At 46.2% G+C, this 22,719-nt stretch overlaps 2 protein-coding genes across 3 annotated transcripts; one reads left to right on the top strand and one right to left on the bottom strand.

Moving 5' to 3' along the window:
- The first annotated feature begins 27 nt into the window (after positions 1-27).
- Positions 28-1,612, top strand: cks2 (CDC28 protein kinase regulatory subunit 2). Its single transcript, XM_061298299.1, has 3 exons — positions 28-241; positions 460-587; positions 1,216-1,612. The coding sequence occupies exons 1-3, from the start codon at positions 183-185 to the stop codon at positions 1,257-1,259; spliced, it is 231 nt and encodes a 76-aa protein (XP_061154283.1). The 5' UTR covers positions 28-182; the 3' UTR covers positions 1,260-1,612.
- Positions 1,613-2,128: 516 nt separating this feature from the next.
- cpamd8 (C3 and PZP like alpha-2-macroglobulin domain containing 8) lies at positions 2,129-22,601 on the bottom strand. 2 transcript variants are annotated; one of them, XM_061298244.1, is made up of 44 exons: positions 22,039-22,601; positions 20,673-20,824; positions 20,560-20,582; positions 20,289-20,454; positions 19,820-19,872; positions 19,724-19,741; positions 19,310-19,364; positions 19,010-19,123; positions 18,855-18,939; positions 18,678-18,786; positions 18,384-18,611; positions 18,137-18,307; positions 17,934-18,062; positions 17,671-17,872; positions 17,444-17,610; positions 16,622-16,771; positions 16,384-16,545; positions 16,118-16,260; positions 15,645-15,707; positions 14,983-15,214; positions 14,353-14,506; positions 13,463-13,593; positions 13,333-13,384; positions 12,963-13,261; positions 12,794-12,862; positions 12,561-12,717; positions 12,322-12,498; positions 11,555-11,636; positions 9,905-10,061; positions 9,730-9,804; positions 8,259-8,424; positions 8,099-8,185; positions 7,893-8,029; positions 7,461-7,616; positions 7,277-7,339; positions 6,634-6,899; positions 6,481-6,568; positions 5,936-6,010; positions 5,752-5,857; positions 5,142-5,252; positions 4,869-5,081; positions 3,956-4,030; positions 3,095-3,299; positions 2,129-2,954 (listed from the first exon to the last, which is right to left on the bottom strand). In XM_061298244.1, coding segments are annotated over exons 1-44 (5,607 nt in total). In that variant the 5' UTR covers positions 22,122-22,601; the 3' UTR covers positions 2,129-2,953. The 2 variants fall into 2 exon arrangements, with proteins under 2 accessions (XP_061154228.1, XP_061154229.1); XM_061298245.1 differs by having other exon boundaries at positions 17,444-17,598.
- Between the last annotated feature and the right edge of the window lie 118 nt (positions 22,602-22,719).

The raw sequence follows: 22,719 nt of genomic DNA, 5'->3' as shown, positions 1-22,719 counted from the left end.
GCGGGTAGTTACTTTTTGAACCTGCTTGCAATATATTAAGCTCGGAAATCAGCCTACCAGTCAAAAAGCAGTCAAGACTTGGAATCTACTCCACTTATTTGTTGACAGCCTAAAACATCTCTTTTATCTTATTCCTTTCCATTTCTTTTGCTCTTCATTTCGACTCGCTTATTGAAGAGAAAATGTCGAAGAAGGAAATTTACTACTCTGACAAATACAACGACGACGCCTTCGAGTATAGGTAATCGTGAAGCTAATTTAACCAATTGCTTTACTAGTTTTCAATTGTTTTCTTTTAACTTGTATACGTTGATAGTCAAACAATAACTCTTTGAAATCAACTGACATTGAAATAATTGTATATTTCGTTCGCAGTATTGATATTTTGAATGTGAAGTCACTCCCAAACACGACGTGGTCTTATTAACGGATAAAATCTAAATGCTTGTTTTTCGTTAGGCATGTGGTTTTACCGAAGCAGCTGTCCAAACTAGTGCCTGCCTCGCACCTCATGACCGAAGAGGAGTGGCGCGGCCTCGGTGTGCAGCAGAGCCAAGGGTGGATCCACTACATGATCCACAAACCAGGCGAGTCACCAGCAAGCGTCCACGCCCACCATTTTGTCACCTCACGACCCCAACTGACACAATTATGTAACTGAGCTAAAGTTTATAACTTACATAACACTAACCTGCCGTCTTTTAAGTGATCAGTCATTTAAAATTTGCTGATAGATCAATGACATAATTGATTGGCTCCGAATAATAAGACATTACAGCAAACACTACGTCATTTGCCGAAATATAAATAACTTAATTGGTTTCTTGACCCCCACTTCAAAGCATTGGCACAATCTCGGATAGTGATACCACTATTATGTCATAATTAAAAATCAAACCCAGAATTATTAAAAAAAACATACAACAGCGTGCCATGTACCTCATTTGGAGCAGTTCACAATCAATATTTCTCTAATGTCACAAGAATATGGACAACATGCAAGAGATGGTGATTCTTTGAGGCATACATTTGCTTTGATCATCAATCAGGGTGTGCAACCATGCTGATGTCTCAAAGGGCAGCACACTGATACCGTGAGGATGAGTTTGAAATCGCATTGCTTAAAAAAAAAAAAGCTTATTAGATAATCTAACATGCTAGTGAGTGGTATAGTAAAAGGACTCCTAAACATCTCGATTGTTGTTTCCTCCACAGAACCTCACATCCTGCTGTTCCGAAGACCTCTCTCCAAGCACTGATGCGCTGCTACGTGGCCTCGCTTCCATTTTGTTTCCTCATCACCCGTTAGACCCATGTACACTTTCATTGCATCGTATTTATACAAGGAGAACAAAAGCCAGGTTCAATTGTTCACTCATCACATTCAAGTAAAATGGCCCCGTTAGCCAAATGAAGCTTACATTGTATATTTTGAGTACTTTTTTTTTTTAACTGATGGTTGATATACCACTTAGTGGTACTTTTTATGTTTTTATGCTTGATTTGTTAAATATCCTTTTACTGTCCTCCAGATTGTAAATATGTTAACGTTTCTCTCCCCCAAATATGTTAGTTGTTGTTAAACAAATGTAAATGAAAACATGCCTCATCATTTGCGGTGTATGGTTGATTATTATTATTTTTTTTCCTGTTTGGGCTTGAACCAAGGTGACAACAATACAGTTAAAGAAAGCATCACTTCAGGTCCAGATGGCGAGGAGTGTACTTTAACAGAGTTCCGTTGCTACAGCTGCTGCTGTTCAAAACACATGACTAATAATTGGTTGTCATGGAGGCACTTAAACAAAATGGGAGTTCTTTTCCTCTTGCCATCCTTTCTAGCAAAAGTTGCGAAACACCAGTTCTAGTCTAATACTCGGCTGCACTTTGGAGTTTTTATTTGTGTGTGACAAGCTTGGACAAATAACGTCCCACCGGAGGTTGCTGCAAAGAGCAGCGTGAGCTCACCTAAGCATGAAAAACAACACACAACTGTAAATGCTACCAGGGACTCTGCTTATGAAAGACATGTTGAACTTTGACCTTAAAGCAGGCATAGAAAGAAAAATTAGAAGGTGAGCTACTAAATCTATGAGATCATGTTGATTGTCTTGGATAGACTTACATGTTGTTGTTTTTTTATATTTTATTTAAAAATCTCAGTATTTAATATGTAATACAGGTTATGATTCATCAAATTTGGAATATTTACAGTAATTGGGGAAAAACTTCATTTTTCTTTGATTGCGTCATGAATCAAAATGTCACATAAAATAGCTTATGAACTGTACAATCCAATCTCCAAGCGTATGGAAAGGAAGGAAAGTTATCTCTGAGTATCCTGCTGTGAGAGAGAAAAATTAAAAATGTGCATGAGTCCGCCGGGGACTCTTGGTGCCTATAAGTCCACCTTTGTCCTAAAGGATACAAAAAATCTCTGCTGGTTCTGAATTTGTATTATTTTTTTTTATATTTTAGGCACACAATTTCTCAGTTTAAATTGTAGTAACTGTATTAAAAGACCCATTCTCATTCATGCTCCTGTCAAAATACGCCAAGGATATATTTGACAGGAAGGGGCGGAGCTAAGCAATTGCGACGGTGTGTGCGGCCCAGACTGGAATAATGATAATTAAAACCTCCAGCTCCAAATAAATACCACAGATAGAAAATATAACAATAGCTTAAAGTCGGTTGTAATTACAAAAAATATATATATAAATACTTGATTATGTTTTTTTGTCATTCTAGAGATTATAAAGGCAATACTGTGAATAACAAAGATGCTGTGGTGATACAAGGAGCAGGAGGGCAAACATACACACACACTATATATATACACACACACACAAAGCTCACGTTTCCTTTGGGGCTTCTCTCTTCACTTGCCATTCGCTCGTATATTCACAAATAATGTACAAAGTGGACGTAGGGATGGCTTCACCTCGGCATTTCTGTGGAGGACAGAAAGACAAACATTTTGCACAACTTGAAATAAAAAAAAAGGTCTCGGAACGATTAATTGATTCGCAAAATATTGGGTAAACTCAGCCTGTGCCGTTTTTGGAAAAGAATTACGGCGAGTGCTCTGTACCATCGTTCGGGACTGTTCCTTGTGTTGGCTGTGGGGATTTGGACGTCCGCGGGCAGGAGGCTCTTCTGCGCCGCATCGGGGTCAGCTCGGGCCATGTGGAAACTGGGGTCCCGCGACTCGCCGTCGGCCAGGAAAGGCTCGGAGTTGGCGTCGTAATCGTAAGAGTAGTAAGACACGTCGGCCATGGAGCCCTGCTCCTCTTCACCTGGACAGATTGCGCAATAAGGAAATGTCAAATCTCTTTCTGTCATTTGCTGCTGCACTACCCCTTACAGACACAAGGGGGCGCCCCCTGCTTAACCTAATTTACCTGCACACTAAAAGCCCTACGACCATGCAAATTGTTTTTAAGTGAGCTGCATAGTTGAGTATGTTTGTTTTATTGGCACACCAATCCCAAAGAGTATGCACTAAAAAAAAAAAAAAAAATTGGGGAAGTTACAGCTTGGTCTTGTGGATTCCAGTTTGAGAACCACTTTTAATATAAATGATCTATGCACATGAGAAATTGCGACAGCATTCCTTTCCATTGTGAAGCTTCTGTGCAATGAAGACCTTTGAAAGCAACGACCCGGAGCAGACAAGTCGCCGCACGTCGCCTCGTATTACCCTCACACACCTGTATAACACAACGCAAATATTCCCCTTATCGTCCCACCCGCACACGGTGTCTGACATCCAGTGAAAGGTGTTTTTGGCCCGGTGTGCCAAAAGTAACAAGGGTAGCCCGCCAGGAATGTTCTGGAAGACTCCAACCTAATAATCGACTTTGTTGTTGTCTTCATCAGATTGTGGACATGATGCAATTGCAGGGGAATGTATAACATGCAGATTCAATGTGTGTGTGTTTGCTGAGATTACCTGTGTGTATGGGCACTGAGGGTTGTTCAGTCTCCTGGCTTGCTATTGGCTGCTTGTCCTCTGCCTTGGTCTCCACTTGAAACACACATCACACGCATTTGGTTCAAAACAGATTTCCTTACCAGTCGTGACCACAACAGAGTTTCATTGTTGCGTCATGTACGGTTAATGCTAACCAGAAGAAGGAACACGTTTTTGGCAAAACAAAGAGGTCCACTCAGTCCCGAAGGAGGCCTGCGTTCAAATGATTCCAAAAATAGCCTGGCCTAGAGGTGGGCGGCATGATCACAAGTGGATCCGATTGTCGTCAAAATGGACTAATGACCCTCACTGCGCATGAGTGTACACAAACAAACACCCAAACAAAAACAAAAGTTAAATGCTCCATTATTTGTTTCTTCCTCTTCAAAGTCTTGTTTCCCCGCACTCGTGAAGGCTCCTTTTGTTGTTGGGCTGTGCGTCGGAAAAGGAATGTGACGAGGATTTCAAAGGCTCGGACAAAAGCGGTCTGTCGTTTGCACGGAGCTCTCTAATACAGCACCGGGTCGGAGAGAAAGGGGGGGTTGCGTGTATGCGAGTGTGCAAGTTGAGATCCATAAAAGCGAAAAAGAAATCCAGTAATCGGCTCAACATCTGAACAGCTGTTTCTGCAACTGAGATCATTGCACACAGCAATGAGAATTGACACATCAACACACTTTGAGGTAATTACATACACGCACACGCCAACTACATCGATAAAAGCAACTAGCCTCGCTAGCTTCACTTAAAGCAGTCGTTGAATCCAAACCAGCCCCAGAATGAAGCTGCTTTATTGATGTTAGTTCTAATACGTGAGAAATAAATGAAAACACATTTAACCACGGAATGTTTTGCTAGGATAACACTTAGCGTAGCATGTATGGTTTCTTACTGTCAGGACACTGGGACGCGGGGGCTTGCTTGATGCGTGTTCCGTTGCGGCAGGCAAACACCTCCATCTGACACAGGTTCTGGTAAACGTGTCCGTCGGAGCCGCAGACGGGCTCCCCGTCGTAGCCGCAGTCGCGGTAACACGTGCAACGTTCAAACTGCTCCTCCTCCAGGCAACCGAACACGTTGTTGCACTGGTTCGCCTGCACGAAACCTGTCGGAATCTCGTTATAGAAGACCGACGGTGGCAATAGGTGAGCGGTTGGGGTCTCACCTGTCCAGTGGTTGGACGAACTTTCCACCTCGTTGCAAGTGGGGCCGTCGCACAGTTCCCGGGCGAGCGGGCTGCTTTCGCTGACGTTGTAGAAGCGGGTGGCCTCGAAGGCTGTAAATCAAGACTGTTTTAATCGCGGGCCACTTCGGAGTTATGGTTGCCCTCAGGCAAAAAATGTTAGCTAGCGGTGAGAAATGGTGTAAAGAAAAAATTGCTCGAGATGTAAAAACTGTAAAAGTGTCAAATGAATTTCATTGCTCTGACAATAGATTGCATTCCATTCGTGGTTTTAAGGTCATGGGTTGTTTCACATTAGGAATGTTCGATACCAGTACCATTCTGATACTGAGTACCGATACCTTGACTGGTTTTGTTATCTAAAATTTGATTGAACACTTTGTGAACTCTTTCTGACACAAATGACAATTTGCCGATGTGTCAGTATAGCGCCAACTACTGCCGAGGAGGACTTAATCGGTCAGATCAGATTTGATTGATATGATACAATAAGGTGGCCCAATAGTATCGGTACATTCCTAGTTGACTCACTTGGAGAAAAAAAAACCCCATCATAAATCAGAGTGACTTGAAATATTCACGAGAGGCACACCTGGTTCATAGTAGTCGTAGATTTTGACCGGAACAGGCGCAGTCTTGCCCACAATGTATTCCCTGACTGCCTGGAAGGCCACACACGTCATGCACTGGCTGGGGATCTGCAACACAGGCCAGCAACAAACACTTCACTTTTTTTTTTTTTTTAAAACAGATTTCTAACTGTTCTTAAGACCCACCTCATCAAAGTAGAACAACACTTTCCTGCCGTTGAGCTCGTACCTCTTCAAACCGACACGCTTGTCCATCAGCAGCTGTTGAGGTAAACAAAGAAGCGGAACTCACGAGTAGCCAGCACCTGGACAGCTCCAGCTCGGTTCTAATTAACACGACATTAAATGATCCAACCTGATGGGATAAAAAGTCTCAAAGCGCTCCGTGTACGCCTTGTAACGATGCATTATGTTGTGCGGTGTACACAATCATCAAGGTCCATATGGTTCTCATTTTAAATCCACTTGGAATGTGAACCATATGCGCTCTGCTGATACTTGTGTTTCCCAAAAAAAAAAAAAAAAACTTCCAGAATTACAGATGAGTGTTTACAAATGTACGGAAATAAAAATACTCAAGCACAGAGAGCCTAAAAATCGACATGAATGCAATAAAGTATGACCATGAAGAAAAGTTAGCTGAATTTTATAGCAGTTCCCTTGCCTAGATGTGATGTCACCAAACTAATGGAACGGAAGAAAGTTGGAGAAGCTTTGATGACTTTACGCACCCTCTCAAGACTTTCCACATCTGCTCGGAAACCGGAGATCATGGGGACCTCGATGACGGCCATGTTAGAGGAGCCCGAATGAAGCCACCTAGAGAGCGAGAGAGGTGAGCAAAAGACGGAGCAAAAGTCCAGGAGTTGCGTTGGGGTCCCCACCTGGCGCACACTTCCAAAGAGATATGGAAGTCCATTTTGTCCTGGTGAGCCGCCGGGTCGTCGTCGTCGATGGGCGCCCGGCGCTTGCGGTTGAGCTCCGAGCGATTGTCGGCGCGGCTGCGGGGTCGCGAGGCGGGGTGACGGGACGACGAGGAAGATGGAAGAGGTGGTTGGAAATGGCGGCCTTGGAAAGCCTCCTTGAGGTCAACCTTGAGCTGGAAAGCCGGCTTAGATACCGGGTCGGGTACGTTGTAAGAAACGTCAATCTGGGCAGAACAGTGGGACGCGTGGTTAGGCTTGAACATATTTGACATCCTTTTAAACGAAACAATCGCAGTCAAGTGATGAGAGGACTGGAAAGATGAGAAGAAGAAAAACAACAACTACAAAAAGCTTTTTGTTTGTCCCGTGTCAAGGCAGGAAGTAATCAGCATCCTGTCCTGGGGAGTGCAGGACATAAAAAAAGAGCAATTTCCTAAACCCTAGCAGATTACTCCAATTGGATGATTCATTTGTGTGTTGAAAAGGAGCAACAACAAGCTGCCGGCTGCCAACAAATTCCTTCCCGCGAGCCGATGAGGTAAGCGTACGCGAGAAGTGCAACAAGTGTGTGCGTGTGTTTGTGAGAGTCACACTGTGTTACCTGCATGAGACAGCAGCCTTCTCCTTTGGCGCTGACAAAAAGCCCCGTAGGAATGCTGGGAATCTGAGCCACCCCCACGGAAAGAAAAAAAGAAAAAAAGTCAAGATTGCGCAACTACATCAACACAACACCAGCCTTGTTTATTGCTACTTGAAACCTGATGAAAACAAAGTCATGCGGTTACCTTGGCGCTTTGCACGACTTTCTTGTTGTCCTTGTTGAGTTCAAAAGTCTCCTGGAAGTCCAAGTTGGTGGAGGCCAATGAGATGGTGAGGTTGACACCCGCAACGTAGGATAGGATGGCGTACTCGGACAACGCTTGCAGTGCCACGCACGTGTCCTGCCACGCAGGTGAAGAAAGCCAGAAAAGGTCATCAGCTTGCGTGCGCAGATTGGCCACCAGGTGGCAGTCTAACACAGCCAAGTCGCAGTAACATTATTCTTCACAGAAGACAAATAATATATGCCAGCGTCATATTGTACATCTACATGTGCTGCTGCAAATATCCTTACGACATTAAACCAGATGCGCTTTGTTGGTCTGTCAATATTGTTAGCATTATAAGCTAGCAAAAGCGCCCTTGAAGGCAAAGTTAGGTGGTTCTTCCAAGCTTACCTGTGTAGAAGAGAAGCCACCAAGAGCATTTCGCTGCTGGGAGAGCCATTTGACGACAGGCAGGGCTGACGCCACGTCCCCGAGGAGGGTGTAGGTGAGAAGACCGTAGGCCGTCATCTCCACTTCTGCCGACACCACTGGCAACAAACACTCCAGATTTAGTAAGGTGTGTGTGCTGTGGATACGGAATGGACCGATTGGTCAACCTGATTGGGAGAGACCGCCGCTGAAGCCCATGAAGGTGTCTTCGTCCGTCATCGTGCTTCCAGTCAGGCTCCAATGGGTGAGTCCATCTGCGTACAGCGGATTTTCTTTTATTTTCCCTCACATTGGAGCAGATTTTGTGTTTCAATGTGATGACAGTACCTTGCATAATGGCCATGTGGTTGAGGCGGCGCAAGGAGAGGGGGGCAAAAGGGCTGCGGAGCAGAGCCAAGGCGTATGCGCACAAGGCTGTGGTGTAAGGGTCGTCCGCCGAGTAGGTGTTGGTCTCAAGGAAGTCCTTGGCTTTGGCCACTGCCACCTTCTCTTCCTGGTTTAACACATTGTCGTTTGTGTTACATTTGATTTCAGCGCTGGTGTAAAAACGATTGCTACTCGTAATCAGCTATCTGGTAAACATAAATATCCCACGTGCACACTCGAATCTTCAGTTTGGGTGCGGCTTGAATAAACTTTCCTCCCCTCCGGCAACAAGTTGAAGGCAGGCTTTCATCTTTGGCAGATATGACCTTGCCTCTAATCTAAAGATGACAAGCCCCCAGAGCCGCTCACTGCGAGTTCGTCTTTTCATAAAGTGAAATTGGAAGGCGATGGATCGTTTGCTTTGATGTGAAGGATTTTATAAATTTGAATTTCTTGCATTTTTCATTGGTTGTAAAAGATCAAGAGGGGAGGTCAGCGTGGGTGAATTCAAAGTAAGGTCGATGTGTTCAACTATGTGCAATTGGAGGGGAAAATGTTTTCTTAAGAATTATGGTGGAATACATCCCATTTAGCTGTGATTTCTTTTTCTTGGCATTCTTTTAGAATTATCGTCAAAAAGTTCAACCTTAGTTCCTATCGTGATAGCAAAACAACACCTAGCATTTGAACAGGGGTGTGTAGACTTACGAGATGAACTAAATTGCTTGTGATGTCAATGTGCTGGAGAGGACAACTGAAGTCAAAAAGCAGAATTGATTTAGGAGGAATGTAAATTCTCCTTCGCGAGAGCAAAATGTCAACGCGCATTACTCGTAAATGTTTTGACGCGGTGGAAAAAAGTTATCAGATTTGCAGCGCTGTCTTGAGGCAGAACAAATGTGAGCAAGCGGGCGGCCTGCCAGCACATCCTTCCCTCCGGCTATCAGCCGCTCTGCAGTTTGCTCCCACAGCTGGTGGGATGGCACCTTTTGTTGCCCTTGATGACTCCATGAAATGAAATGAAAGCCGTAAAATCAGCACTACATCCGATGGAGCAAACAGGAAAAGTGTTTTTGTTTTTACAGGGCTCGTAAAAGACGTTTAACGGTGTTCCGCACTCAGAACTAACGGAAAGAACACGGCCGAAGCCATACTTTGGTGGAGGTGTGATGAAAAGCAGAACGATTGATTAAGTCATTATGATTTCTTTCGATTGTGTGGAATGGATTTTAGGGTTGAAATGCATTACTTAAGTGCCACCACTAGAGGCGCTGTTGGTGCACTGTCAATTATTTTTAGGGGACAAAAGAAAGATCATCTTTGAGCTACAATTGTACCATGGCATGACAGCAATATTCTGCTCAGAGACACAAAAAATAGGAATACAAAATAAATAGGACCGAAAAATACACGCCCCTCCCCTCGTGCTTACGTCAGTCGATATCCCCGTCTCCAAAAGTGCTGCCACCACATAAGCCGTCAGAGAGATCTTCCCGTGAATGCCACCCTGGAAATGGAAGAATCAAAAAGGTCAATGTCAAAAAGACAGGACAGCCAATGAATGACCCAAAAAAAAATTGCGCCTTTCTTACTAAACGTCCATCTACCTGCAGGTCTTTGTTCAGAATCCGTCCCATGGCCGGGAAGGAACCGTCGCCTCGCTGATGCCTGATGAGCCACGACTTGGCCGCTCGGAGCTCCTCAGGGTCAATGAAGATGAAAGCCCGCGACTGGGCGAAGGACTTGAGCACAAACGCAGTCAACCTGATGGGGCGGGAAGGAACGTACATATTATTTACATTTCAATGTTGATGTACCGATACCACCTGTTCAATCTTCTGAGGCTAAACAGTCTCAACGCTGTTAGCTTAAATCAAAATAGCGTATGTTATTCAGAATCAAGTCAAAGTAGTAGCGGGATAAACGATAAGCTTTCCCCAGGTCCACATCATAACATTCCTGTCGAGGCTGTGCCAATCTGGACTTTTAACTCAGACAACACCCATGTACGCTCTTCAAAAAGATATCCCAAAATGCTCAAAGAGGAGATTTGGATGTCAGAGCTACCATGAGAGCTCCTTCCTAGCCAAAACACGAGAAAGCGATGCTTCCTATCTTCGCCGACGAGGTTGTATCTACACTGTTTCAAAATCGACCTCAGGGCAAAACAAAATAAATCTGGGACGTGTCTATGGAGAGGAAATAGCACCCTGAGAGAATATTTTTGTTGTTTGTTTATGTCTCCAACTCTATCTTGTTATGACCAGCTGTGAGTTTCATCTAGCTACTCACATGTGGGCACCAAACGCGAATAATTATTTTGATTTTTTTTTTACTCAACAGCAAACATGATGAGGAAGGAAGGGGTGATAAATAAAAGAGGGTTGTTATTTGAGAAGCTTCAGAGACTCTCCACACTTCGCTTTTTGTTTTTTTTAGCCGTGACTGCTGCTTTCACTGTCAATCTTCCACCAAGTTGTATTTTTTTGCCAACCTGGAAAAAAGTTAGCGCTAGTAAAATGCCCGACTCTGCTGCTGGATAACAACGAGCTTCACGTTGACGGATTCATAAAGCACGATGACGTGGGCCATGGAGTGGTGGCAGCGCTTGTTACATCCTCACATCCCGTCAGTCACGAGGGGAAGAGGTCAAGCTTTTCCCTGGCGCTGAGCGACTCTATCCCGGCGGTGAGTCATTCAGCCGTGCTCTCCGCCAGGAAAACGGCATCGAGCGAACGTATAAGTCTGTCTCCAAGAGCAACAGGGGTCCGGTGCAGTGTCATGGATCTCGCTGGTGTGCAACTAAATCGACCTACCTCCAGAAAGCAATTACGCCAGTTTGTTTACGACTCTCCGTTGTTTATGCAAGCCGCTGATTTACAACGACGGCTTGATTATATATCACGATGCCCACCTTGGCCCGTAAATCAACCAGGAGGTATGCTCCGCGCGAGAGGGCCCCAAACAGTCGGAACCGCAGCCTCCCCCATGGAGAAGAATGATGTTATTCTTATAAATATTATGAGATGGCTCCGTCTGCCTGACCCCAAATGTGCATAAACCCCACAATGGGAGAAACAGATCGCCCGTGTTGTGTGTGTGTGTGTGTGTGTGTGTGTGTGTGCTGAGACGCTGCTGAAACTTTGAGTGCTTTGGCCGGTGGCGCGCTAGTCCCAGTTAAAGTTGAAGAATGCGGGGCCTGCCGAAGCACAGATTGAACACTAAGATTTGTGTAAACTTTGCTGACAAGGACTTACCACATACTTCCTGAGGAATCCCTCTCCCCGAAAGCACTGTAGGAGCCGTCCTGACGTTTGTAGGTCAGTTGTCTCTGGTAACCTGGATAAGAATGGGGGACGGGGGGGGAATTAGTTTCACAAAAAAAAACATACATCTTAAAGGTGGAACCAGAAAGTCATTATTTCTTGATTATTTTTGACCTTGCTGCTCTAGAGTGCCTCGTTGTTGGCCCCGAGTGTGTGCACGCCAGAAAGGTGCTAGGAGGGGAAGGGTGGGAGGGGAGTTAAACTGGACAGCCAGTGAGTAGAAGTTGTCTTCTTGAACGAATCCTCTCCAAATAAAACTGGGACAAATCACTCAATGGATGTTATGAGTCTTCTGAGAGGCCAAAGTGAAAATGAGGTCTTCTACATTGTGAAGACTTGGAGAAAAGAGCCATCACGGGCGAGCTCGTTCCAGGCCATAATCCAGAGGATTCACTGCCAACCGGGTCAAAGTTCGCCTCACTTCCACGGACAAAATCCATTATCCAAAGTAAACGTCACTCCTGGAGTTTCCACAAAAACGTAACGACGGTTGATCGGTTGCCAGCAATTTCCTTCCACACTTTTTTTGCACGGAGGGATTTGAGTTGTTGAGAAGACACACTCCCATTTCCTGAGTTTTAACAGCTGCTTGCGGAAAGCCGCTCGGGTATGATGAACCCAATCAACTAGCAGGTGGCATCCTCAGTATGAAAGATTTTTAAATTGAAAGAAATGGAGTTGGAAAAAATAAATTGTACCTTGCAAGAGGTAATCGGTGGCTTCATTCTCCACCTGAACGCTGAGCTGCCGAGTCTTCTGCAGGTACTTGAGCACAAAGACATTGGGGGCGAAATGGATCATATTCTGCTCCCCGCATCCGAACGGCAGTCGGAGAAGCTTGTCCAGGTTGTTCAACGTTGGCCCCATCACATCGCCTAAAAAAGGACAGCGATCGTTCACATCGGTATCGAGTGAACCCGTATTGTGAAAACGTTACCGATCATAAATGCCGAGGCGCGCTCAGATCCCGGCACCATGTTGTGCGGGACCCCAAGAGTGAAAGCCTCGTTGTGGTTCTCATCAGAGTCTTCCTTCCTCCAGATCTTAAATTCCCCGACCGAGCCCCATCCCGTGGAGAAGCCGATGTGTCGAACCTGAGGGGAAATGTATCTCGATTAAAATTGAATTGAACAGTTATTTGAAGATCGATGCTAAAAAAAAAAGACTAACCTGTAAAGGGCTGGTGCCGGACCACTCAAGGATAAGTGATGAATTGGATGGATGTAGACCATGGCCCACCTGAGCAAAGTCCAAAAGATCTCAACAAATACTGTACCGATAACTTTGAGCACACAGATTCTAAAGATCAAAACTTCAGCACCGTCATATTGATACCAACCTGGACCACAGCTCCCTTCCAGACGATCCAGAAGCTGCGGAACTCATCCCAGGAGAGGATATCCGGCGTGGGGACACTGACGAGCGCCTCGCCCATCTTACCCAAGGAAATCCAGGAGCGGGTGTTCTGCCGACCCCCCAGCACGATCTCGATCATCTCGGCGCTGTCGTGCGGGGTGGGCGATAGGGCCAAATGGGCGTCGTTGTGCGTCTTCACCGCCACTTGGAACTGGCTCATCTTGGCCGGCTTTTTCACGTATTGATACTCGTATTTGTTGGGGGTCGAAATGTGGATTCTCTCTGGTGATGGGAATAATATTCTCAACATATCTGCACTTTGTTTTGGAAGGCCCAAAGATGAATGAACTTACCGTTGGGACAGAAGAAGACACTATAGGTGTACTCTCTTGGTAAGCCTTCTGGCTAAAAAGGGGGCGGGGCATGAGAACCCAAGTCAAACAACAGATTGTGTGACATCGTGATAGATTGCCGCTCACTTACCTCCACAAGGACGGTCCTACGCACAAAGTCCAGGCCAGCGGGTGACCTTCTTTCCTCGACATCATTTCCTGTTTTGCCTGACTGTTGTGAGTCTGAACAGCAGCTGGTTTCACTGTAGGCGATGGCTCGGGCTGTCAAAAGAAAACAGAGGAAATAGAATGTCAAAAGCTTAAACATGCGAGAATGATGGAAGGAGTTGAGTAATCTGATTTGCACACTAAAAAGGTCACACCATTTTGATTATTTCGACTCCATAAGCATGTGATTGTTTTGCCACAGAATAATTTTGAGTAAACAACATCTGACCGTAAGAACCACATAGAGACTCACTATGTACCCCATAAAAAAATTAATATGCCACATGTAACTTTGATATCTCACAGATTGCCTTCAACAGCCATCCATCAAAACGGAGATTATTGTCACTTCATTTGGGACGGCGTAAATTATCGCTGTCATTACGAAACAAATCGTAAAGCAACATTATTAATTGCCTGGTGGTAAAAGTCAACATGGCAAATCATCACACGCTAGTCTAAATAATATTTTGCGGACATCATGTTCAACATCCAGCGCATTACACAAGACAAACATGCCTGTACAAGGACTCTCGCATTGGAAACGTGGCCCCGTGCCAATGGCGGGCGGCTCTTTGTGTGTGTGAAGTGAGAGGGAAACATAAGGGGGCCAGGGGAGTCGGAGCGGGGCTATGGGGGCAGGGGGGGGCCCTTTGACCGCCGATGACCTGCAAACTCATCAACATGCCACTGAGTGTCACAGCACAGCTGTGGAGGCTCCCCCGCTGCTGGCCTGCTTTGTTCTCACATGTTTGTACCTGGAGGTGGGTGAGCAATCTCCAAAGCGAACGAGATGGGAGCTTCTGCGGATACCTGTGATGTTTGCCGGGCCCAGCTCGCTGAAAGCCAACACGATGGTGGTGGGCGTGGCCTCCCCGGGAGCCACGCACTTTTTCCTGGTAAGGTGATGCTTTCCAGGATGACCAATGAACTTGATGCCCTTTGGTACTGACACTTTAATGTGAACCTGCAAAAAAAACAAAAAAAAAGGATAATAAACAATCTTTCTCACCGTCCCACCCTCATAAGGCGCATTCCCGCCAAGGGAGAGTATATTTTTTTTCTCTTTGAATCCAAACTGACTCATGTTTCTCAAGTTCCCCGGAGGATTAAATGCCGCTCATTGTCCAGCTCTGATGGAGGAATGCCCTTTATCCACCCTCCAGAAGTCATAAATAAAAATCAGAAAATATAGGAATCTCATGTTGTCGGAATGGACATCAAAGGAAGGCGCTACGCCCGTTCGCATCTTCATCTAACACCAAATCAGGCCCATCTGCAAAGATTATGATGTCATGGCTTCGGAGTGCAGGATGGGTCCCGTTTGAGGCCAACTTCCAGCTTACGGAGGCTCTCGGAAGGGTGTATTCACACGAGGACGTTTCAAACGAGCCAGACGTTAGCATGCTAGCGCACTTGCTGTGCCATCCTTCACCATCATACCTCAGCACACGTCGGCAGATAGTTGTAGACGGTCAGGGGAACTTTGGTTTGCTCCCCTCGGATCAAGCTGTAAGGCAACGTGAAGTCCACGAAGAAAGGCTTGAAGGTACGAAGCTCCGCTCTGGTGGACAAGCCCAGCCCTTTGTCTTTGGACAACCCGACGGCTTCCGTCACCCACGTGGTGATGGAGTCGGGCACGTCCAGTCGCAGCTCTGCCTCGCCCGTTTCGGCGCTGTCGGCCAAGAAGAAAAAAAAAAATCCTCTGTGAAACATCTGTGTCAATATCGGCTTTTTCAATGAAGCTTTTCATGTAGGGGAGGGGGTGAGGCTTCTTAACGCCCATTGTAAACTAACATAGAACCATCTTTGCTTGATCAAAGTCTACTTTAATAGACCTTAAAGGCAAATTAAAGATTTTTTTTTGGAAAGTAGTCCGAGCCAAAGGAAATCAGCCACATGGAAATCTACCGGGGCAGTTCATTTATATTGGCGGAAAATGAATAGAAGGAGTTGTTGAGAGTGTGACATCCAGGATGGGATGCTTTCAAAGAGCCGCATTCACACACGGCTTCTGGAAGGAGATTTCCATCATCTCTCGCACTTTCCTCCCTTCCCCTGGCTTATCTCGTATCGACGTCCAATACTGATGGGATTTGACATACCTGACGTTGAGGCAGTGCCACAGCCACGTCTCCGGGAAGAATGTTCGCCGACGCTTCTCGGGTCTGCGAGCCAAACACAAGCCGACATCAGTAAAAAGGCCTCAGCTGCTCACAATAAAACATCTCCATAAAAGGCCCGATGATTTACTCGGGATTTGCACGCTGACATTCGACTTAAGTCACGTCATGTGTTTAATGTTCATCACCGCAACGAGTAGCATTAAGGAATGTCGGCACGCAATACGGACGAGCAATCACATCTAATTCCTTTGTTTTTCTCTGCTCGTCCGTTTCCGAGCGCTGATTGAAGACCGACATGTGTGTTATTAAAGTCATGAAAGACTTGTTTTGCTTTTCAACTAACGGAGGTACGGCGTACCGAAAAAGAACTCGACATACGATATTAAAAGCGACACTTGCGTCTGATTGGATGGATTTTTTTTTTTTTCACACATACTCCTGTTTCGACGTACCTGAAGGGCGGACGGGAGTGCACGGCGGCCACCATGGTGGCGCTGTGCGGCTGAAAAGCGGGGACGGCCTCGTCGGTGTACATCCCGCCGCTCTGCCGGTGGTTCAAACTCACCCAGTCCGTCATCACGACGAGCCCCGTTTCCTGTGTTGGACATACGCAAGAGATACAAAGCAATCAAAAATGTATACGCGCCAAGACATTGAGCAAAATGTTCTCCTGTGGAATAAAAGTCGGGGGTCAGGAGGTCAAAGTGCGCATTCTCACTGTGAAAGCAAAACGGGCGTCCTTGGTGATGTCCCAGTGCCACGGGAAAACCGAGGAACGTCGGCGTCTTTTGGACGAAAGGCCGGGCCACCAAAAGTGCCCGTCGTCTTTCTGAACGCCAAAGGCGTCGGACACGTCAAAGTCGGAAAGCTCCTTGAACACCTGCGGAAGACATGATTCATATCCAATCATTTTGTATTGGTCTTTTAATTGAACCACTAAAATAAACTTTTCTAACCTCGTCTGGAGTGAGTTGAAAGTCCGGTTTCAACAAGTAAAGACTTTTATCCACGGCGGCCACACAAACACAGGAGCCCCTGTCGGCACGGACGCGCACGCTCACCGGGTCACCCGGCATGGACTGATTGGTGGACAGAGTGACGGACACCTGCAAGACAGACAGAGAAAAGTACAGCAATGCTGTCTGGTGACAATGAATGAAACTCAAAAACCATTAAAAAAGAAAAAAAATCGTATTTAGTAGTGATAACAAATGAAGCTTCAAATATGCTTCATGAACCAGTTGTAATTTTTTTCACTCCTCTAGAGGGCACTCAACATTGGGTTAAAAGTATACTAACTTGCCATTACCAAAACTCCTTTATTCACAGCAACAGTGCCATCTAGAGGAGTCAAATAAAATACAACTGAAGTCAATTTGAAGCCTCATTTTCCCATCGCTAGTATGAAGCTTCAGTCAAGGGGTTCCGCCGGCCTCCTTTCTGCCTGCGGCTTCCGTCGTGTCATGCCTCTGCGACATCCACTACCCCCGCTCCTCCTACGGCGAGCGAGCACACAGGCCGAGTGTTGTAACGGCATACCAGGGAGCTGTAAATACTTCGGGGAGTTAACTCCACCTAATGCAGGCAGGAACTCGGCAGCTCTCCCGGGCCAGCACAGCTGTTTGTTTACCGGCTTTACAAAGTACGCCAAGCTGGTGCACAAGCTCGCTTACCTCTTCATTACCTGTACTTGGCCCAAAATCATTTGGGATCCAGGATAAATATCATGGCGTGGAAGCAACGAGTGAATATTTATAACCTATTTATAACAATATAACCTTGTTCTCTAAGGTGGGCTGGACGGAGATTTGAAGACTGTCCGTGACGCCCTCGCCGTTCTCCCGCACGTAGTAGACGAGCAGACGGCTGAGCGGCGCCATGGTGGGGGTGACGGTGAAGCGCAGATACGACAGGCAGTTGTCCATCTCCGTTTCTGCTGAAGAGCCTGCATTTACATCATACATGTTTTACGGATTTTAGACATCAACGATGGCGCGGGATTTACCTGAGGCAGATACAGGCGAGTCAGTGGTGTGAATATTTTTATCAAAGGTGACGACGGTGGCTCGTTTTTCCCGATGAGAAGTCGTGACATTGGCGAGCTGCTGGCCGGAGAGGATGATGTTCCCCCGGGATGCCACCTCGTAGTGCAAGGTGAAGTTACACGGACACGTGGATTTGAGCGCCACTTCTACCTCTTGGCCGACCTGAGACGCACGTGAGAAGGTTATGTATTCGAAACTCATCTTTTAATGAAGCGGAACCAACCTTGAGTGGGGCGCCGGGACTCTGGATTTGGATGTGACACCTGCTGGGTGAGTACCAGCTGCTGATGGACAGGTAGCTGGGCAGGTACTGGTCTCCAACTGCCTTGCCTTCGATGGATGTCACTTTTGTCTACGTAGCAGCAAAACGAAATGTATTTAAACCATCTATCCTTCCTTCCATCCATCCATCTGTCCGCCACTCACCTCCAGCCACACATACTGGGCCGCGGTGGGGATGGACGGGATCTCAAACGTGGCCTGACCGTCCTTGGAGATCAGTTCACTGGTGTAGACGTTGTCTTTGGGGGACAACTCAGCCTTCACGCGCACCTTCACACCATCAGCAGGGCTCCCGTCAGGGTAAGTCACCTCAATCTAAACAAACAAGGAGATAGAAGACTCCTAAAGTAAATGACCAATGGCCACAGTTCTTCATCAAATCCCGTCTTACCTTCCCTTTGTAAGGCAGACCCGGCTTGAACTGTTTACGCGTGTCCTTGGAGTACCGAACGTCAATCAGCTGCTTATGGACGGCTGTGGAATCGTCAAAGGTGGTTTGCCTGCTTCCGTCCGTGCTGGTGAGCGTGGCCCAGATGCTGACGGTGCCCCTGAAGTGGTCGGCCACGTCCGGGGGCATCATGTCTTTGACGCAAACGCTGAAGTTTGCCGAGCCTTTCATCTGGGAAGAGAAAAGCGCAAATCTGATGAGGTCGGTGTCCGACATAATCCCGACGCAGGAACTGACCTCCATGTTCATGATGACAGGACGGCCCATCTCGTGACGATAGTATCCTACTCCGTTAACCGTCATGTTAACACTCAACTTCCCCGACACGGCTTTTCCAAACGTGTACCTGTCCATACATGCGAGGTGACGCTTAGGAAATAAGATGAACATTTCGCAAATTCTTCTGTGACTCACCTCGCCCGGACAGTGGCCTGCTCACATGTGTTCAGATCTCGGACGTAGCGAGGCGGATCGATGGTCAACTCAAACTTGGGTAGAACTGTGAGAGAAGCAGAGCACTATTTCAATATTTGTTTGTTGTCAGATTTTTTCTTTTTAATAGTGCTCACCATATTTCTGCACTTCAAATGATTTGTTGTACGCGTGGCCCTGCACATCCACAAAGATAAACCACTCTCCAAACACGGGTTGGTCAGACAGAGGGAAACTCATGTTGACAATCCCTACGTGAGAGACAATCCTGGCTTAAATCCAAGATAAGCGTCACAGTGTGCAACTACTTTTTCCCACCATATTTAACAGACATGACAAATTTGATTTAATTTGGAGGAACACAAAAAAGCCCTGGAAGCTGAGATTCATTCGGCCTGACAACATTGACAAATTAACGATTTCAAGACATGTCTCACCACAGCAGATTGATTTGAGACCTTTCCACTGCACCATCCTGGATCCCCTCGGGTCCTGTAAGAAAAAAAACAACAACCCACAAATAAGTCAAAGATATGCTCCATGAAATTGACATTTCATTCGTTGATGTTGCACGTAGATGTTTGATTTTTGTCCAATCGGATTTGCGCCTCTACTGGAGCTCACTATTCGCAATGGAAACGTCTCCGGAAAAAAGAAAGAGCAGCTGATACGGTTCATCGATGGGGGAGGTGAAAACCAGGCTTCAATTTCACGCTGTGTTTATCCTCGCGCTCTTCCACACTTATCGAGGTGAGCTTCCCTGTTTTTCTCACCCCTGACCGGATGAGTGACCCCCACCCCCCCCATCCTTGCCCCCTCCTTCCTGGGTGGTCCCACCTGACTCCACTCACCAAAATGTATGCCTCAATCTGCAAAAAGAAAACAAAACAAACAAGTAAACACCAGTGAAAAAGTGGAAGTAAAGGTTATATGAAAATAAACGTTACCTTGTCATTAACCGGCCTCAGGTCGGGTGTGACCGTGTAGACGTTGATGAGCACTAAAGACACAGAAACAGCATTAGTTAGCGACTTAGCAACCACGCTAACATCTCGCCGTTTATAGTAGCGGTCTGCCATTTTGTTTATGCTAGTCTGACAATTTTTCTTTTTTAAATTCACACATGGACCAGGTTATTCATAGGAAAAAATATACTCTGTAAAATATGTAAAGTTCATTTGAATAGTAAAATAATCAGTTTATGTATCGGTACATTCCTGCTCCACAGTATTTAATTAGCTACATTCCCTTCGTGCAGGAGCATACAATTACCAAATACCTCCAAGTTTAGTTCAACTTGACTGCATCTTTTTTTAATACACGCGTAGTGATTGATTCCAATTCAAAAGAAAGAAGAAAGAAAAAAAAACTGGCATGTGGATTATGTGGCGAACCAACTAGCAAGCGCGCTGTCACCTTTGTGTTTGGGCTTGTAGACGGGCTTGTCGGTCTGGATGAAAACAGCCGTGCCCTTGCTCTCCACCGTGACGGTGGTGTGGTTGTGGAAGATGTAGCCCCCCTCTGCGAGGTGACGGTTGCCCCACAGCTTCAGGTGGGCTTGACCTCTCAACCCCGAGGGAACCTGCCGACACATACACAAACACGGGATTACCAAAAGCAAATGAGGTCAAAGCGGGGGGGCGGGGGGGAGAAGGACTCAGGTGTTGATTGTGGTGTGAAGTCTCACCTTCAGCTTAATGGTGCTTTTGTCTAAAACACACACAAAAAAAGGGAAAAAAAAAGTCATATACATATATTGTCCATGGTAAACGGATGACGATGAAGAGACCACGTTCTCACCCAGCACGGAACCGTGGCTGTGGGCCACCGCCTGTCCCTTCACGGACAGCTGGACCTGCACACGAGTCTCGGCTTTGGCGTTGAAGATGGTCACGCTGATGCTTTCCTCCACGCCCGCTCGGAACACCGAGGGAGCCGCTACCAAGTAGCCCCTTGAAAGAGAGAACGGTAGCCAATGATTCCATCCTTTGCTATTCTGGCTCTGTCGTTATTCTTATGGGTGGTCCGTCAACCCCCCCCCCCCCAACCTTGAAGTCTTGTTTGGAACAAGGTAACCGCTAAGATTCCTCGTTCTGACGTTTAATTGAAGGAAGGGGGCCCGGCCCGCCACTGGGGTCACAGTGCAAAGGCCAAAGCTTTGATGCTCAAAAACAGGCTGGAACATTAAAAAAAAAAAAAGACTAATTGAAGCCTTTGGATGAAAGACTGCCATCTGGCATAGTGGGGGGGCTCCAGAGGCCATTTTACATTAGGGCTACCACCACCAGCAGATGACGCTGTGGTTAAAAAAATATTTTTTTTTCATTACAGAGCAGCTTCATAGGCGACTGGTCCAGCATGTACTCCACCTTTCGCCTTCCAGGAAAATACATTAGGTTCATGAAAGACTCTAAATCCTCCACAGGCATGAATGTGACTGAATGCTTGTTTAATCCCTCAACCCTGGAGCTAAAAAATCCTGCTCCAAGTAACGTGCAGTTCTTCATATTTCAATTTAGCGAAAAAGTCCCTTAAGCCCATTGGCTGACTTTTCCCTCTTCTACTGAAGATCATTGAAATTAGGAGTGAGCACACCCTGTTGCATGCCTGAGAGAAGGATCAGGTGGTTGGCATTACAGCGCCGCGGCATTACAGCCAGCGGCAAGTGCAGTTCCTGAGAGTTTGAGAGAGCGAGTCATGAGAAAATCCTCTGAAGGGGGGAAAGGGGGGACCAGCAAATGGACTCGTTTGATCTACAGTGGGAGGGGGGGGGGGGGCAAGCCTGGATGAGCCCCCCTGGATCAGGTGCTTATATACGGAGTCACATGGCCTTCTCACTGGATTTCATTTCAGGTTCATTTTGTCCTAAACTTAAGCAAACAACAAATGTGTCATTATACTTAGTGATGGGCAAGTACAAGTTGTCCGGTACCAGCCACCGATACTTGAGGCAAAAACATTTTTTCTCATTCTATTGAATTAAATTGTATACATTCCGCTCAAAAATGTATTTGAGCTTTTGTGAGAAGTGTGCCTTGACTGTTTCAGCAGGGGCGTGTAGACCTTTTTTTTTTTTTTAATCCACTGGAGATTCAGTTGGGTGCACATGCAATCATAATTATAATTTTTTTTGCATTTGAAAATGATACCGATGCATTCTACTCACCCCATATCCAGTTCAACAGTCGTGCTCACTTTGCTCATGAACAAAGTCCACCCAAGAAGACTCAAAGCTGTCAAACGCAACATTTTGGCAGCGAGGAGGGCTTCGCTTGTGGTCTCCCACCTCCTATCCAGATTTTTAAAAAAAACTTCAATAAATATTATCAGCGGTGTTTTCCCCCCCTTCTTTTTAGAACCGTTTCAGCCTCTTCATTGCTCTCGACGGCAAAGATCATCAGTCGTGTCCTTCTCCCATGTGCCTTCTCCTTGGCTTCTTCAGCCGCCCCGGTTCCCTTCGCTCACACTTCAGCATTACAAAACATATAGCGAGCGCTCTCCCACTTGGCCGCAACAATTTAAAAGTCAATCAAATAACTTGGAAAAGTAGAAGGAAGAATTAGCTTGAAGCTCAGCGAGGGGATCCTCTCTGCTTCACTGCCTGGGACTGACTGAAGCTTGCAGAGCAAGGGATTGCGCACGCACATGCACGAACACACCTCCAAATTGTGTGTTCAACACACTTTGGCTGCCGCACGTGCTTCTAGGAGTGAATTGAGCTGATTCTGCTGAGCAAAGAAGCGAAATGGCCACTTCAGGAGAGAGGGAGGGAGGAGATAAAAATTGTTTGTAAACAGAAAAGCAGGTAAATGTTGAAAAAATGTGGTCAGGCAGTCGTTTCCTTTTT

Source organism: Syngnathus typhle, linkage group LG14, assembly GCF_033458585.1.
Source record: "Syngnathus typhle isolate RoL2023-S1 ecotype Sweden linkage group LG14, RoL_Styp_1.0, whole genome shotgun sequence".
Lineage (NCBI taxonomy): Eukaryota > Metazoa > Chordata > Actinopteri > Syngnathiformes > Syngnathidae > Syngnathus > Syngnathus typhle.
Note: the sequence above shows the minus strand (reverse complement) of the source record. Positions and strands in the feature narration are given on the sequence as shown.

Coding starts and splice junctions, on each gene's coding strand:
- cpamd8 (XM_061298244.1), bottom strand. CDS start 22,121: ATGTTGCGTTTGACAGCTTTGAGTCTTCTTGGGTGGACTTTGTTCATG. Junction 19,873..20,288: donor CTACAAGCCCAAACACAAAG/GTGACAGCGCGC, acceptor CTGTGTCTTTAG/TGCTCATCAACGTCTACACG. Junction 18,940..19,009: donor ATTTGAAGTGCAGAAATATG/GTGAGCACTATT, acceptor CTTCTCTCACAG/TTCTACCCAAGTTTGAGTTG.
- cks2 (XM_061298299.1), top strand. CDS start 183: ATGTCGAAGAAGGAAATTTACTACTCTGACAAATACAACGACGACGCC. Junction 242..459: donor GACGACGCCTTCGAGTATAG/GTAATCGTGAAG, acceptor GTTTTTCGTTAG/GCATGTGGTTTTACCGAAGC. Junction 588..1,215: donor CTACATGATCCACAAACCAG/GCGAGTCACCAG, acceptor TTTCCTCCACAG/AACCTCACATCCTGCTGTTC.